Below are 14,599 nucleotides of genomic sequence, written 5' to 3' on the forward strand. Positions count from 1 at the left end.
GTTTTTCCTAATATCCAACCTAAACCTCCCCCACTGCAACTTGAGACCATTACTCCTTGTTCTGTTATCCGCTACCACTGAGAACAGTCTAGATCCATCCTCTTTGGAACTCCCTTTCAGATAGTTGAAAGCAGCTATCAAATCCCCCCTCACTCTTCTCTTCTGCAGACTAAACAATCCCAGTTCCCTCAGCCTCTCCTCATAAGTCATGTGCTCCAGCCCCCTACATCATTTTTGTTGCCCTCCGCTGGATGCTTTCCAATTTTTCCACATCCTTCTTGTAGTGTGGGGCCCAAAACTGGACACAGTACTCCAGATGAGGCCTCACCAATGTCTAATAGAGGGGAACGATCACGTCCCTCGATCTGCTGGCAATGCCCCTACTTATACATCCCAAAATGCCATTGGCCTTCTTGGCAACAAGGGCACACTGTTGACTCATATCCAGCTTCTTGTCCACTGTAACCCCTAGGTCCTTTTCTGCAGAGGGTTTCTTTCAAGGGTCTGATTTGTCTTGCATACCCCAAGTTTCACCTCACTTAAAAACTACTTGTTTACAAAATCAGACATAAAATACAAAAGTGTCACAGCCACACTATTACTGAAAATTTACTTTTTCATTTTTACCATAATTATAAAATCAATGGGAATATAAATATTGTACTTACATTTCAGTGTATAGTATATAGAGCAGTATAAACAAGTCACTGTAGGAAATTTTAGTTTGTACTGACAATGCTAGTGCTTTTTATGTAGCCTGTTGTAAAACTAGGCAAATATCTAGATGAGTTGATGTTTCCCCCGGGGGCACACAAAGCCCTAATTGAGAACCACTGCGGCTTAGATCCTCTCCCCAGAGAGTCCCTCCAAATCGCTTTATGTCCATGTAGGGTAACGAGTCACCTGCCTCACTGAGTCAGTATAACCCACTTAACCCCTTCCCCGCAGGATCAGCACCCAAAACTGTTTGGATGCAACGTGGTAATTAGCATGGAGGACAGCATGAGCAATTTCTCCTTCTGGGTCATTTGGATCTTGTAGTTCAAATCCTGGAGTCTTGTACTTTCTGTTTTGCAGGCAATTGCTGTTATTTCTGAGGGACTGGAGTGTTTTGGAGGGCAGGGCTACATGGAGGACACAGGCTTGCCAGTTGCACTTCGAGATGCCCAGGTAAGAAAACACGAACAAAGCACGACAGTTCTTCTCCATAGCTCCTCACTTGGTGCCCCTCAGGCATTCCCTCTGCAGCGCTGCACCACTGTCTGGCTCTCTGCCAAAGACAGATTTCCAAATGTGTATGCTCATGCAGCCAGGCCTTCTCTACCTGCCTAATGTCATGGCTGTTCTCTGCCCATTTGCCAGCCCCTGTCGGGCTCCCCTCAGCCTTGCCTTTGGACTCCACATCACCACAGAGCTCTAACACTGTGATAAAACAGACCAGTCTGTCATTGTTCTTCTCGTCCTGATGGGCCATTCCCTGTCCTGTCACTCGTGATTGACTTCTGCTCAGGGGCGCTATTGAGCTGTCGGCCACATACTGACTTCCACTCATATGGGTTCACCCCTCCCTTAGAGAACCGACCCCTCCTGCTTCACACCCCCTCCCCCCCCCGGGCTGCTCCCATAAACTTGGCCTCCCCCTCTCACCTCCCCTACAAGCCCTCCTCACCTCCCTTCACAGTTCATTCCCTCTCCAGCCTGCGTCTCCTCTTTGGGCTTTGCCATGCCACCCTCCCATATCCCATTCAACCTCAGCCTCATCTGCTCTCACAGCCCTCTTCTCTCCCTCCCTTCCACTCTCACAGCACTCCATCTGCCTAGCCACCAGCCTTTAGCCCCGTCCTCCTTCCCCAGCCTTTAACCTCGTGTTCTGCAAGCACTGTGAAGCTCCGGCTTGTTCTCTCCCCCCCAGCCCTGCACATCGGCTCTTTCTGGCTCAGCAGTTCCACTTCTTCTTGCTCATCCACTCCCCTGACTCCATGCCCGACAGCTCTACCTATGGTCCCTATGGGATGTGTGGATGAGACCAGTCTGAGAGCTCCTGTCATTGGTAAGAAATCCAGATAACGGCTGCTTTTCCTGCCTGTCCCTCCCCCTTCACAGGTGCTGACCATCTGGGAGGGAACGACAAATATCCTCTCACTTGACGTGCTGCGCTCTCTCACCAAAAGCCAAGGCCAGGTGCTAGATGCATTCTGCTCTGGAGTGCAGGTTTGTTCACTTGAAGCAACATTGATCATCCAGAGGTACCACCTCCCTGGACCCTCGTTCTTGGCTTCTTGCTCCTACAGCAAGACCTGCTGGGAACACCACTGGCTTCAGAGTGCTGAGTTGATAGCATCCAACCAGGCATCTCCCCGACTCTCACTCAGTGCTGAGGCTGCTGCCGCCTGGCATCCCATGTTCCTTTCTTATGGCTGTGATTTGGGAAGGGAAAGACCCTGGGGGGACTTGACAGCTCTCCAACTAAGGCTCTTGGTTTCAACAACCGTGCACTACTTTATCCGTTGCATCCTTGAGCTGTAGGTGGTGAAAAAGGTTTGACTTACTGAACCAATTCTCCTGTCAACATTCCCCATGCCTGCATAGCCATCCCACGGAAGAGCCTCAACAAACAATGTGAAAAATGCCCCTAAGCTTTCTCTGGAGTGGACTGAAGCCCTTAAAAAGCCCACCCAGCTTTGCATTTCATTTGACACTATTCCAGTAGGTTTGAGTGACACCAAGCAAAGCATGGCTAAATGGCTGTCTTATTGCATCTCTCCATGCTGCAGCCAGCTGGGCCTGTCGAGGCTTATTCCACTTGGGGCTTCCAAGCTCAGATCTGTCTAGTCAGGAGACAGCAGGTTTTCTCTGCATCCAGGTACCAAGCACTATTGCATAGACTGGGCTTCTAGACCAAAATCCTGGTTTGACATATGGGTGTTACACAACCTGTTTCTGAGCTGCCAGTGCCCCAACTCTCCTGGCCTCTAAAAATTGGGTTTATTTTGGGTTGTCTTTATATTACCCACTGTTTCCACTCACTGTCATACCACTCCCTGGCAGCAGAGTGTGGGGCTGCAGAGATCTTCACCTTTCATGCCACCTGTGGACTACCACTTTGACCTGTGATGGCCTGTTTCTGTCTTCATCTTCCATGGCCTAGCCCTCCAGCCAGGTCACCTCTTAGGGTCAGTCCCCTTCCAAGGTAATGAAAGTCCAAGTGAAAATTCCAATAAACATCCAAACAAAGATTCTTCTGCCCCTCCTGGGCTCTGCTGCAGTTCCCTGCTCCGGGGCCCTGTGCACTTCTTCAGCAGAGCACAGCCTCCCCTCCCACAGTGCTTCCCCTGCAGGTTCCGCGCTGCCTCCCCTCCTGGGGACCCCGGCAACTTCTGCTAGGGACCTCCCTACTTCCAGACTGTCACTTCAGCCTGCCTTCCCCAGGGCCTTCCCAGGGAGAGGGAGCTCCTTCCTCTGCAGTCCACTCTGACCTTTTCACAGCAGGGGTCACTAGTTGTAGTGAAGTTCCCAGATCAGAATCAGCTGGGCGATAACTTCTACCTCACAGGCAAGGCTGAAGACGTCTGTTAAAGGGCCAGCCAGCATGTGACACCCGCCTTTCAGGGAGATAGTTTAACCTCCATAAAAGTAATGGATTGTTACCATTCTAGGCACAAGTCTTGTTCCCTATTGTTACTGCCTCTCTTGCTACCCGGTACCATTTGGTTTAGCTCCATCCCTCACGTAGTTGTCTATAGGAGTTGGAATCCACTCCGAGGGGCATCTCTGGAGGAAGGAACATTGCTGGGAATCAGAGTAGCAGCCATGTTAGTCTGTAGCCGTAAAAAGAAAAGGAGTACTTTGGGCACCTTAGAGACTAACAAATTTATTATACCATAAGCTTTTGTGAGCTACAGCTCACTTCATCAGATGCCTTCAGTGGAAAATATAGTGGGGAGATTTTATATACACAGAGAACATGAAACAATGGGTGTTACCATACAGACTGTAACAAGAGTGATCAGGAAAGGTGAGCTATTACCAGCAGGAGAGTGGGCCGGCAGGGGGAACCTTTTGTAGTGATAATCAAGGTGGGCCATTTCCAGCAGTTGACAAGAACAGTAGGAGGGAAAATAAACAAGGGGAAATAGTTTTACTTTGTGTAATGACACTCCCAGTCTTTATTCAAGCCTAAGTTAATTGTATCCAGTTTGCAAATTAATTCCAATTCAGCAGTCTCTCATTGGAGTCTGTTTCTGAAGTTTTTTTGTTGACGAATTGCCACTTTTAGGTCTGTAATCGAGTGACAAGAGAGATTGAAGTGTTCTCCAACTGGTTTTTGAACATTATAATTCTTGACGTCTGATTTGTGTCCATTTATTCTTTTACGTAGAGACTGTCCAGTTTGATCAATGTACATGGCAGAGGGGCATTGCTGGCACATGATGGCATATATCACATTGGTGGATGTGCAGGTGAACGAGCCTCTGATAGCGTGGCTGATGTGATTAGGCCCTATGATGGTGTCCCCTGAATAGATATGTGGACACAGTTGGCAATGGGCTTTGTTGCAAGGATAGGTTCCTGGGTTAGAGTTTTTGTTGTGTGGTGCGTGGTTGCTGGTGAGTATTTGCTTCAGGTTGGGGGGCTGTCTGTAAGGAACAGACTGTCTCCCAAGATCTGTGAGAGTGATGCATCATCCTTCAGGATAGGTTGTAGATCCTTGATGATGTGTTGGAGAGGTTTTCGTTGGGGGCTGAAGGTGACGGCTAGTGGCGTTCTGTTATTTTCTTTGTTGGGCCTGTCGTGTAGTAGGTAACTCTGGGTACTCTTCTGGCGCTGTCAATCTGAAGAAACTACACCATCTGCTCAAGAAACTCCCTGAAGAAGCATAAGAACAAATCCGCACAGACATACCCCTAGAACCCCGACCAGGGGCATTCTATCTGCTACCCAAGATCTATAAACCTGCAAATCCTGGATGCCCCATCATCTCAGGCATTGGCACCCTGACAGCAGGATTGTCTGGCTATGTAGACTCCCTCCTCAGGCCCTACGCTACCAGCACTCACAGCTATCTTAGAGACACCACTGACTTCCTGAGGAAACTACAATCCATCGGTGATCTTCCTGAAAACACCATCCTGGCCACTGTGGATTTTTTTTCTCTCCTGCTGGTAATAGCTCACCTTACCTGATCACTCTTATTACAGTGTGTATGGTAACACCCATTGTTTCATGTTCTCTGTGTATATAAGATCTCCCCACTGTATTTTCCACTGAATGTATCCAATGAAGTGAGCTGTAGCAGGCACGCCCCCCCCCCCCCGCAGCTCCAAGTGGCCACAGTTTGCCATTCCATGGTCAATGGGAGCTGCAGGAAGCGGCGGTCAGCACATCCCTTCCCGCAGTGATATATTCCATCATGTGCCAGAAATGTCCCTCGGCCATGTACTTTGGCCAAACCAGACAGTCTCTACGCAAAAGAATAAATGGACATAAATCTGACATCAGGAATTATAACATTCAAAAACCAAAAAGAAAAGGAGTACTTGTGGCACCTTAGAGGCTAACCAATTTATTTGAGCATAAGCTTTCGTGAGCTACAGCTCACCAGTAGGAGAACACTTCAATCTCCCTGGTCACTCAATAACAGACTTAAAAGTGGCAATTCTTCAACAAAGAAACTTCAAAAACAGATTCCAATGTGAAACTGCAGAACTGGAATTAATTTGCAAACTGGACACCATCAAATTAGGCCTGAATAAAGACTGGGAGTGGATGGGTCATTACAAAAACTAATTTCCCCATACTAATTTCCCCCTACTGTTACTCACACCTTCTTGTCAACTGTTTGAAATGGGCCACCCTCATTACCACTACAAAAGTGATTTTTCCTCCCTTGGTATTCTACGGTTAATTGAATTGTCTTGTTAGACTGACCCCCCACTTGGTAAGGCAACTCCCATCTTTTCATGTACTATGTATATATACCTGCTACTGTATTTTCCAGTCCATGCATCTGATGAAGTGTGTTCTAGCCCATGAACGCTTATGCCCAAATAAATTTGTTAGGCTCTAAGGTGTCACAAGGACTCCTCGTTGTTTTTGCTTCTACAAAATGCTACTCTAAAATACCGGCTCCTCTTTGCATATCTAACCATTGTAACCCTTCAGTCATATTGTACTACAGCAGAGAAGCACAAATTGCAGAACAACTGGGGTAAAGATGTACAGTTCTGTAAAACATAGCACCCCAGACGCTTGGGCCGAGACCCAGTGTGAAATCTTGGCTTCACTAAGATCCATGTCAAATCACCCATTGCCTTCAAAGGGGCCAGGATTTCACACACACACACTGCATGTTTTTCAACCCAATGACAATGGAAATGCAGATCGAAACTCAGTCTCATTAATATGGCGTAGTGATGTTCTAATGACATTTATATATTGGATTCAAATACATGTAACGTGAATCAAGAGCCCTTCTGAGACCTCACCATGCGACAGCATGGGAAACCCAGATTAAAGGCTACACTCGATCTCACACACCTAGGCAGCAATGAGCACACTGTATTATTAACAGGAAGCCAGTGTAGAGTGGTATTAGGCTCTCACCGCTGACCTTCTGTCATGTTTTCCACAATACAGCTAGGCCACTGGGGAAATAGCAGCTTAATCAGAGGAGCCAGCAAAGTCCCTTGGAACAACCAGAGCTCTGCCGTCTATGCTCAGGGAGTTGAGCACAGGCCAGCTGCTTTGGGCTTTCCCACATATATGTGGCTCGTAAGGGATGGATTCTTCAAACCTGCCTTTTAACTCAAGGGGAGCTGTAGCTGCAGTCACATGCTGAGCACAGCTCTAACATCTTCATGAAAGTGGAAATATTTGGATGTAAGACAGATCAAATGCAGTGGTGATCGGCATGTATAATTTCTGCCTGATACAGATATGTAATTACAGGGTAGCGTGTACATGAGTTGGTCTCCACATCTTGCTGGAATGCCAGCATGGTGGATCTAGCTCACCGTGTTTTTCAGTTATTAAACTAATGCTGCAAGTTTCCTTCAAACAATGTTCTCCTGAGTGCAGCTGAGCAGCGTTCTGTCAGTGTTGGCTGGCGTGGTATTAGCTTCCCTGTGGAAGCCTCAGCGAGAATTGCAGTGGTTTGATCTCTTTCATTAGGATTTCAGCAGCTATGTTTCCCTACAGGAGGCACTCGATAACTTTTCCTGTAACTCCTTTCTTTGCAGGGGAAGCTAGAGCTGGCTTCCAGCATTTCAGAACTGGAATCTTCTGTGCAGCTACTTCAGGATGCTCTCAACAGGCTTGGCCAGTTCACTCAAAGAGTTGGCTCCAAGGGGGCAGTTGCAATGGAGCTAGCAGCAAGAGACTTTGCCTACACTCTGGCAAGGATCTACACAGGTAATGGAGAGAACTGACAAACAATCCCCTGCAGAGACTCCAAAATGACTCTGAATTAGTCCTGGGATGTTCAGTTTCAGGGATGCTGGGGTAGGTTTCAGCTGGAGGAGATTGGTTTTCAAATGTTGTTGAACAGTGCTGGTGTAAAGAATGCTGGTCACTGCCTCCTTTTCGAGCAGAAGCAGATTCAGGTATGAACCAGCAAGATGCTGTGCTGGAGTAAGGAACACCTGACCCTTCCATTACACTTTGCCATCGGGATGGGAGTCTGGAAACATTTATACCTGATGTGTGCTTTTTGTAGGGGCTCTCTTACTCGAACACGCAGCCGGGCCTGACGCCTGCTCCACAGACACCTACGCAGCTCAGAGGTAAAGAGAACCCCTTTCTCCAGCCCCTTTCTTCCAAGTAGATCCCCTAGGTATATTCAGCAGGCTAATGTGATCCAATCCCTTTTTAGTAGTCAGTCACCCCTTGTACTGAGACAGACCCAGAGCTCAACATCCGCTGCTGATGGAGACAAGTAACAGTCCTGCTGTGGTATCAGTGAAATCTGATCAATCCACTCCATGATGTTCCTGGGAATTGTCTGTCCACAGCATGCCTTTCTAGAGATTGTAACACTACTAGGGGCTAGGTTGCAACAGGTATTGTCTGTACAATGGCTTTGGTTAAAAGTTATTTGCATCCCCTACTCAGGTGGTGTAAACAGGATCTTTGCCCAGTAGACTCAGAAGAAAAAGCTGGCTGTTATGATGCCAAGGCAGCTTCCCGGGATATCTCCTTGGTTTATGAGAGAAGCCCAGTTTTGAAAGGAAAGCTATGACTTCACTGAAGCTAACTGAGAAAAACTGTTGAAGCTAACTCACTTTGGAAGAGAAATTGGATTACAATCCTGGCCAGCGCCTGGGGCATCCAGTACAAATTGCATTTGCTTATAGTATGCTTAATATTTAGCGTTATGCTAAACAAATTGACTATGACCATCTGAGTATCACCGATAGTCTCTTTCAGGAGGAGTTGAAAAGAAACGTGCTTAGAATGTTTTAGCAAACACCTGGTGGTCAAATGTAGATCATGAATTTAATAAGCAGACTCTGAAGTGCTAATGAGTATTCTTTTCTACACTGAGACAAAGAAAAAAACCAAAGCTACATCTGAAGCCTGGTCTCAAACACAAAAGTCGCAAAAGTTTATAAAATGGAATTTTAACTTTGCAACACCACTTCCCTGCCCCCTCTCTCTGAGCTAACACCCTACATCTGCAATGCTGCCTCCAGCAGCTTTGTGTCAGTGGAGAGTTCCCCTCCACAAGGGCATTCTCCACTGGCCGCGTTAGCCACACGAATCTGGCTCCAAGGCTGTAGCATAACTTGAGAACATAAGTCCCATCTACACTGTGATGTAACTAGGTTTCTCAACTCAGCAGTTTTCATCTTAACATATGATATGGTCCTTTGTAATAGGTCCTGATTGCAGCTGGGTAGGACAAAGGACCATATCATATATTAAGATGAAAACTTTATATTATCCTGTAACTGAACCGAGAGCCAAGCTAGCTAACCATTGTGTAGTATTTCGGCTAGCTGTGCTTGTGATTTCCTCTTTAATTTCTTCCTTGTAACAAATAATTTTTGCTTTAACTTAAGATAATTGGATTTAAGATAACATGGAGACTTTAAGCTGGGAATGCCTCTTGTTGGGGGCCTTGGAAAATAGGACACTGACCTCTGAGGAAGTTGAGACTGGAGTAGACGTAATGGTTTGAGCATCTGGCCAGATGAGGAAAGATGAGATCCTCTTTCTCAGGCAATGCCAAAAAGAGACAGATATCAGTCAGCAAGGTTATAGGAGGGTGCTTGGCAGAGTTCCAGTCACCCTATGGATAGGTCTGAAAGAAATGGTTACATTTTATTAGTGAGGAAGTGTACGCAAAGAATTGTTAAATAGAAACTTGATGCTATTGAGACATGCGTGTCACAAGACAGCCTGATGCAGAGAAGTACCTTCGGGCAAGTCTACTCTACAAAATGAAGTTGGCCTAAGTTATGTCGACGTACAGCCACCGCAGTAATTGTATCTGTTTTACATGTCCACATGATGCTCCTTGTGTCGGCAGTGCACATCCTCACCTGGAGTGCTTGCACCAATTTAACTGCCAGTGTGGGACACCGTGGGACAGTTCCTGACAGTCAGTAACAGTCAATGAAAGCAACGCAGTGTCTACAATGTCACTTTGTCAACCTAACTATGTGACGGGTTGGATCACAGAAACCCCCTTGGGACGACCACCTAATGTGCCAAGAATACTTCTGCTCCTGCTTTCCCTGCCAGCTGGGGACTCCAGCACCCTGTCTTGCTGAGCCAGACAAGCCAGTCTGCTCCAACACAGACCCAGGGTCTGAACCATGGGCCCCAAAGCTGCAGACTTAACTGAAAGCAGCTTAAGAAATGTTCCTGTCTTTAACACTCAGATGCCCAACTCCCAATGAGGTCCAAACCCCAAATAAATCTGCTTCTAAAGCTTATACAGGGTAAACTCATAAATTGTTCGCCCTCTATAACACTGATAGATATGCAGAGCTGTTCCCCCCCGCCCGGTATTAATACATACTCTGGGTTAATTAATAAGTAAAAAGTGATTTTATTAAATACAGAAAGTAGGATTTAAGTGGTTCCAAGTAGTAACAGACAGAACAAAGTGAATTACCAAGCAAAATAAACAGAACATGCAAGTCTATGTCTAGAAAACTGAATACAGATAAAACCTCACCAATTCCAGTAAGCGTCCTTTTACAGACTAGTCTCCTTGTAGTCTGGGTCCAGCAATCACTCACGCCCCCTGAAATTACTGTCCTTTGTTCCAGTTTCTCTCAGGTATCCTTGGGGGTGGAGAGACTATCTCTTTAGCCAGATGAAGACAAAATGGAGGGGTCTCCCAGGGGTTTTAATAGACTTTCTCCTCTAAGTGGACACCCCTCCCTCCCCCTGTGTAGAATCCAGCTACAAAATGGAGTTGCGGAGTCACATGGGCCAGTCACATGTCCATACATGACTTAGAACTTACAGGTAGCAGCCATGGATCACATGCTATCTTGAACATCCTCAAGTAGACTTCTTATGTGGATTGGAGCATTCCAAGATCCATTGTCCCTTAAGTGCTTCTTGATTGGGCACTTAATTTGCACATACCTTTCTCAAGAAGCTGACTAAATGCTTTACAAAGGCTACTTAAAAATCAAGCCAGTACACACCCAATATTCATAACTTCGAACACAAAAATGATACCTGCATACAAATAGGATTAATAGATTCAGTAGATCATAACCTTTACAGAGATATGTTACATGGCATATGTAGCATAAAACATATTCTAGTTATGTCATATATACATTCATAAGTATATTTCCATAAAGCCTTTTGGGGGGGGCACTGGTCAAACTACATTGACTTAAGCGCTATGCCTCTTGTGAAAGTGGAATTATTAAGTCGCTGTAGTCGGCGAGTTACATCGGTGCAAGCTACATTGTAGCTTAGTAGATTACAGAGTTGGGTCGACGTAAGCTGCCTCTGTAGTGTAGACCATGCCTTAGTGTATTAGAAGTTGAATTGTTAAGGTACAGTACTGAGCCAGACTTATCTCTATATGTCATTAAAAAATCCATCTTCGGTGAGATCAAATACATAACGTAGCTGATAAAATTGCTTAGATCTTACATTTCGGTTGTAATTTTTTTTATAATCAGTGCAAACAACTTAAAATGTGAAACCATTTCTTTGAACAAGATGGTTGAGTGATTTGGCTATTCTGCAATAAAGGAATTGGGAAACGGTTAAATACACATGCATTTGTCTTTTTAAAGTACATCTAGTGCTCAACATTTAAATGAGACAGAGCAGGTCCCCTCTCCATACCAGGTAAGTGGAACTCCCTGTTGAACTGAACTTCAACTTATAAAGAGGGCAGATGTGGGGAAGGAATCATAAATACACTGCAACTACGATAGCCTTTTACCCCCACCCAAAAATTACAGTGACATGCAGTATGCTCATTGCCTTACCCAGCCCAGTGACTGTATCGCTAAATACAGTTAACTATTGTTACCAAAGACATGCTGTTCCTTCGCCAATGACATAGGTAACAACAAACTGTAGCCAGGAGGGTTCTATGCCTTCTCTGATAGTCACTTGTTGCTGAGTTATTCAAAGCCTCAGAAGGGCACCAACACTAATGTCAGTCTAGTTCCAGGAAGCTACTCTACAAAAGCTACTGTGGGATGAGACAAGTTACTTCAGTATGAATCTTGCTCCAGGCTCCCAGAATGAGAAAGTTGCTTCCTACTGGTAAAGGAAAATAATCTTTGTCCTCATTAGAGCTCATTCATTTCCCTTGCACATGTGCCTTAATGGTACTGCAGTACACAGGACATAAGGTTTCCAGTTTTAGGTTAAAAATCAGTAAAACACCATCAAAGCAGACACATAGGTATCATTACTGTGGAAAACAAGGGAAATAGCTGTATTATTTTGTATGAATATATGTACTGCAGTTTATCTGCTTGATATTCTGTCTGACTACACAGAGTCAAATGAAAGGGGTTGTTATGAATAGCCAACAGGAAATGAAAGAATGGTGGAGATCAGACATCTGGGGTAAACACCTTCAAGGGACAGGTTCCAGAGTAACAGCCGTGTTAGTCTGTATTCACAAAAAGAAAAGGAGTACTTGTGGCACCTTAGAGACCAACCAATTTATTTGAGCATGAGCTTTCGTGAGCTACAGCTCACTTCATCGGATGCATACCGTGGAAACTGCAGCAGACTTTATATACACACAGAGAATATGAAACAATACCTCCTCCCACCCCACTGTCCTGCTGGTAATAGCTTATCTAAAGTGATCATCAAGTTGGGCCATTTCCAGCACAAATCCAGGTTTTCTTGCCCTCCACCCCCCCACACAAATTCACTCTCCTGCTGGTGATAGCCCATCCAAAGTGACAACTGTCCACACAATGTGCATGACAATCAAGTTGGGCCATTTCCTGCACAAATCCAGGTTCTCTTACCCCCCCACCCCCCTCCCAAAAACCACACACACAAACTCACTATCCCGCTGGCAATAGCTCATCCAAAGTGACCACTCTCCCCACAATGCGCATGATAATCAAGGTGGGCCACCCCCAGCACAAATCCAGGCCTTCTCACCCCCCCCCCCCACCTCCATACACACACAAACTCACTTTCCTGCTGGCAATAGCTCATCCAAACTGACCACTCTCAAAGTTCAAACTCCCTTCAAGGGAGTTAAGGTAACACGGGTTAGTTTATTAATTGGGAAGATCTTTTCTGGGCACCAGCAAATTCATACAGTTGTTTTGCCAAAGCCACAGCCTAGACCTCAAGAAGGTCCATAAACAGTTAAGACCCTTGTCTTAGAGAGGAAGGGGGATGGGGAACAGGGAGACACACGGGGAACAGGGAGACACACAGAGAACGCTGCAGGGGCTGCCGGGCTGTCTGTCCCAGGCCAGGAGAAGGGGTGTCTGGGCTAAGAAAAAAGAATAAATTTAGGTAAGACCCAGACATTTAGGTCTTTTGTTATTTTACCTTTTCTCTGCTTGCTATCTGCCTTTGGCTGAATAGATAATACTGTTTTGAAGAACCTGTTTTTCAGTCACTTCAGTCAGCTGTTGTCACAGGCTCCTAGAGGCTCACACATGCCAAACAAAAGGGACGGTTGAGGGACTGAAGCCCACACCCACTCGTGAGGCACGTCTACACTGCAAGCAGGGGTGTGGGATTGGGGCACACGTCGACCATACCTGAGCTGCCTCGTGTCTAGGTAGCTCGGGTACTAACAGCAGTGAAGTTGTGGCGGCATGGGCTGTAAAAGCACAGTCAGGATCCTGGGTACGCCCGTGGGGTGCGTCCACACTACCCGCCGGATGGGCGGGCAGCAATCGCTCCAGCGGAGGTCGATTTATCACATCTAGTCTAGACGCAATAAATCGACCCCTGAGCGCTCTCCCGTCGACTCCTGTACCCCACCGCCGCGAGAGGCGCAGGCAGAGTTGACGGGGCAGCGGCAGCCGTCGACTCATCGTAGTGAAGACACCGCGGCGAGTAGGTCTAAGTACCTCGACTTCAGCTCCGTTGTTCACATGGCTGAAGTTGCGTAGCTTAGATCGGCCCCCAGGGTAGACCAGGCCTCGGACAGTCTGCACGTGCTGACGTCTGGGCTGCTACTGCTGCCCAGGTTAGCTAGAGTCAGGCTGGCTCATGTATGGCTACCCGTGCTGCAATCACACCTCTGACCTCTGTGTAGCCCTGCCCATATGGTGCCATACAGAGCGGGGTGAAAGTTCTGAAACCCGTCACCAGAGAGGTGCACTTGGGAAGGACTCTAAGGGGGCTAAAGCACAGCTCACCCTGTACCCTGTGTGCCAGATCCAATATAAAATGACCCACATTTAACTTCTAGTGTTCTAGGAGTTCTTTACAGAGGTGATTAACAGACCACCAAGATCCTGATGCTTGCTAGGGGACTGCAGGGCTTTGACAATCCATGTTAACTGGGAGCTTTGGCCTTCTTTTTCTTTTCTTTTTTTCGTGTGGCAGGGTTGGGGTGAGGGAGGAGAGGGATTTTTAAACATAAATAAATAAAAGTTTAAGCCCTGCATATACACTGAGTTACAAAACACAAGGGACTGTATAATTGTCACTGTGTATGTAAATGACAAATTTATTAATATCTAAATAGTCACTTGGAGGTGACAGCAGAATAAATGGTGTTACAAACAAGTAATCCCTAGGCTCTAACAATTTATACTGCTGCTAAGCCGCTCTCCGGTCTCAGATTTGCATGTGTTCCAATACTTAATGTTCTTGAAGCAACTGATCAGATTTCAGATGCTATTTTAATAAAAAATCCACTCCAAATGTATAATCAAATGCATCACCTATGACCACTGCAAGACAAATAATTTAATAATATAACCCTGGGAATTAGGTAAAAAAACATATTTCTTAAATAGTAAGATAAAATTTGAGCAGCACTTCAAAAATTTGAAAGTCCAGAGGGTGTGCTGACCTTAAAACCCCAAAAGCAACAATCTCTCAGCCCCGGAGCCTGTACTGTGAGCATAAAATGAAAGGATGGAGATCATTCTTTACCTCTCCCTAATGG

The 14,599-nt window shown here is 46.1% G+C and overlaps 1 protein-coding gene across 1 annotated transcript in view; it reads left to right on the forward strand.

Moving 5' to 3' along the window:
- Nucleotides 1-11,252, forward strand: part of LOC311531587 (acyl-CoA dehydrogenase family member 11-like) — a 29,721-nt gene extending 18,469 nt beyond the window's left edge. Inside the window, exons 10-14 of the mRNA XM_084649087.1 lie at nt 1,078-1,170; nt 2,104-2,211; nt 7,239-7,410; nt 7,715-7,781; nt 8,110-11,252. Coding sequence (XP_084505213.1) covers nt 1,078-1,170; nt 2,104-2,211; nt 7,239-7,410; nt 7,715-7,781; nt 8,110-8,236 — 567 coding nt within the window. The 3' untranslated portion in view covers nt 8,237-11,252. The remainder of the gene's footprint in view (nt 1-1,077; nt 1,171-2,103; nt 2,212-7,238; nt 7,411-7,714; nt 7,782-8,109) is intronic.
- Nucleotides 11,253-14,599: the final 3,347 nt, after the last annotated feature.

The sequence above is a fragment of the Lepidochelys olivacea genome, assembly GCF_965140295.1.
Source record: "Lepidochelys olivacea isolate rLepOli2 genome assembly, chromosome: 15".
NCBI lineage: Eukaryota > Metazoa > Chordata > Testudines > Cheloniidae > Lepidochelys > Lepidochelys olivacea.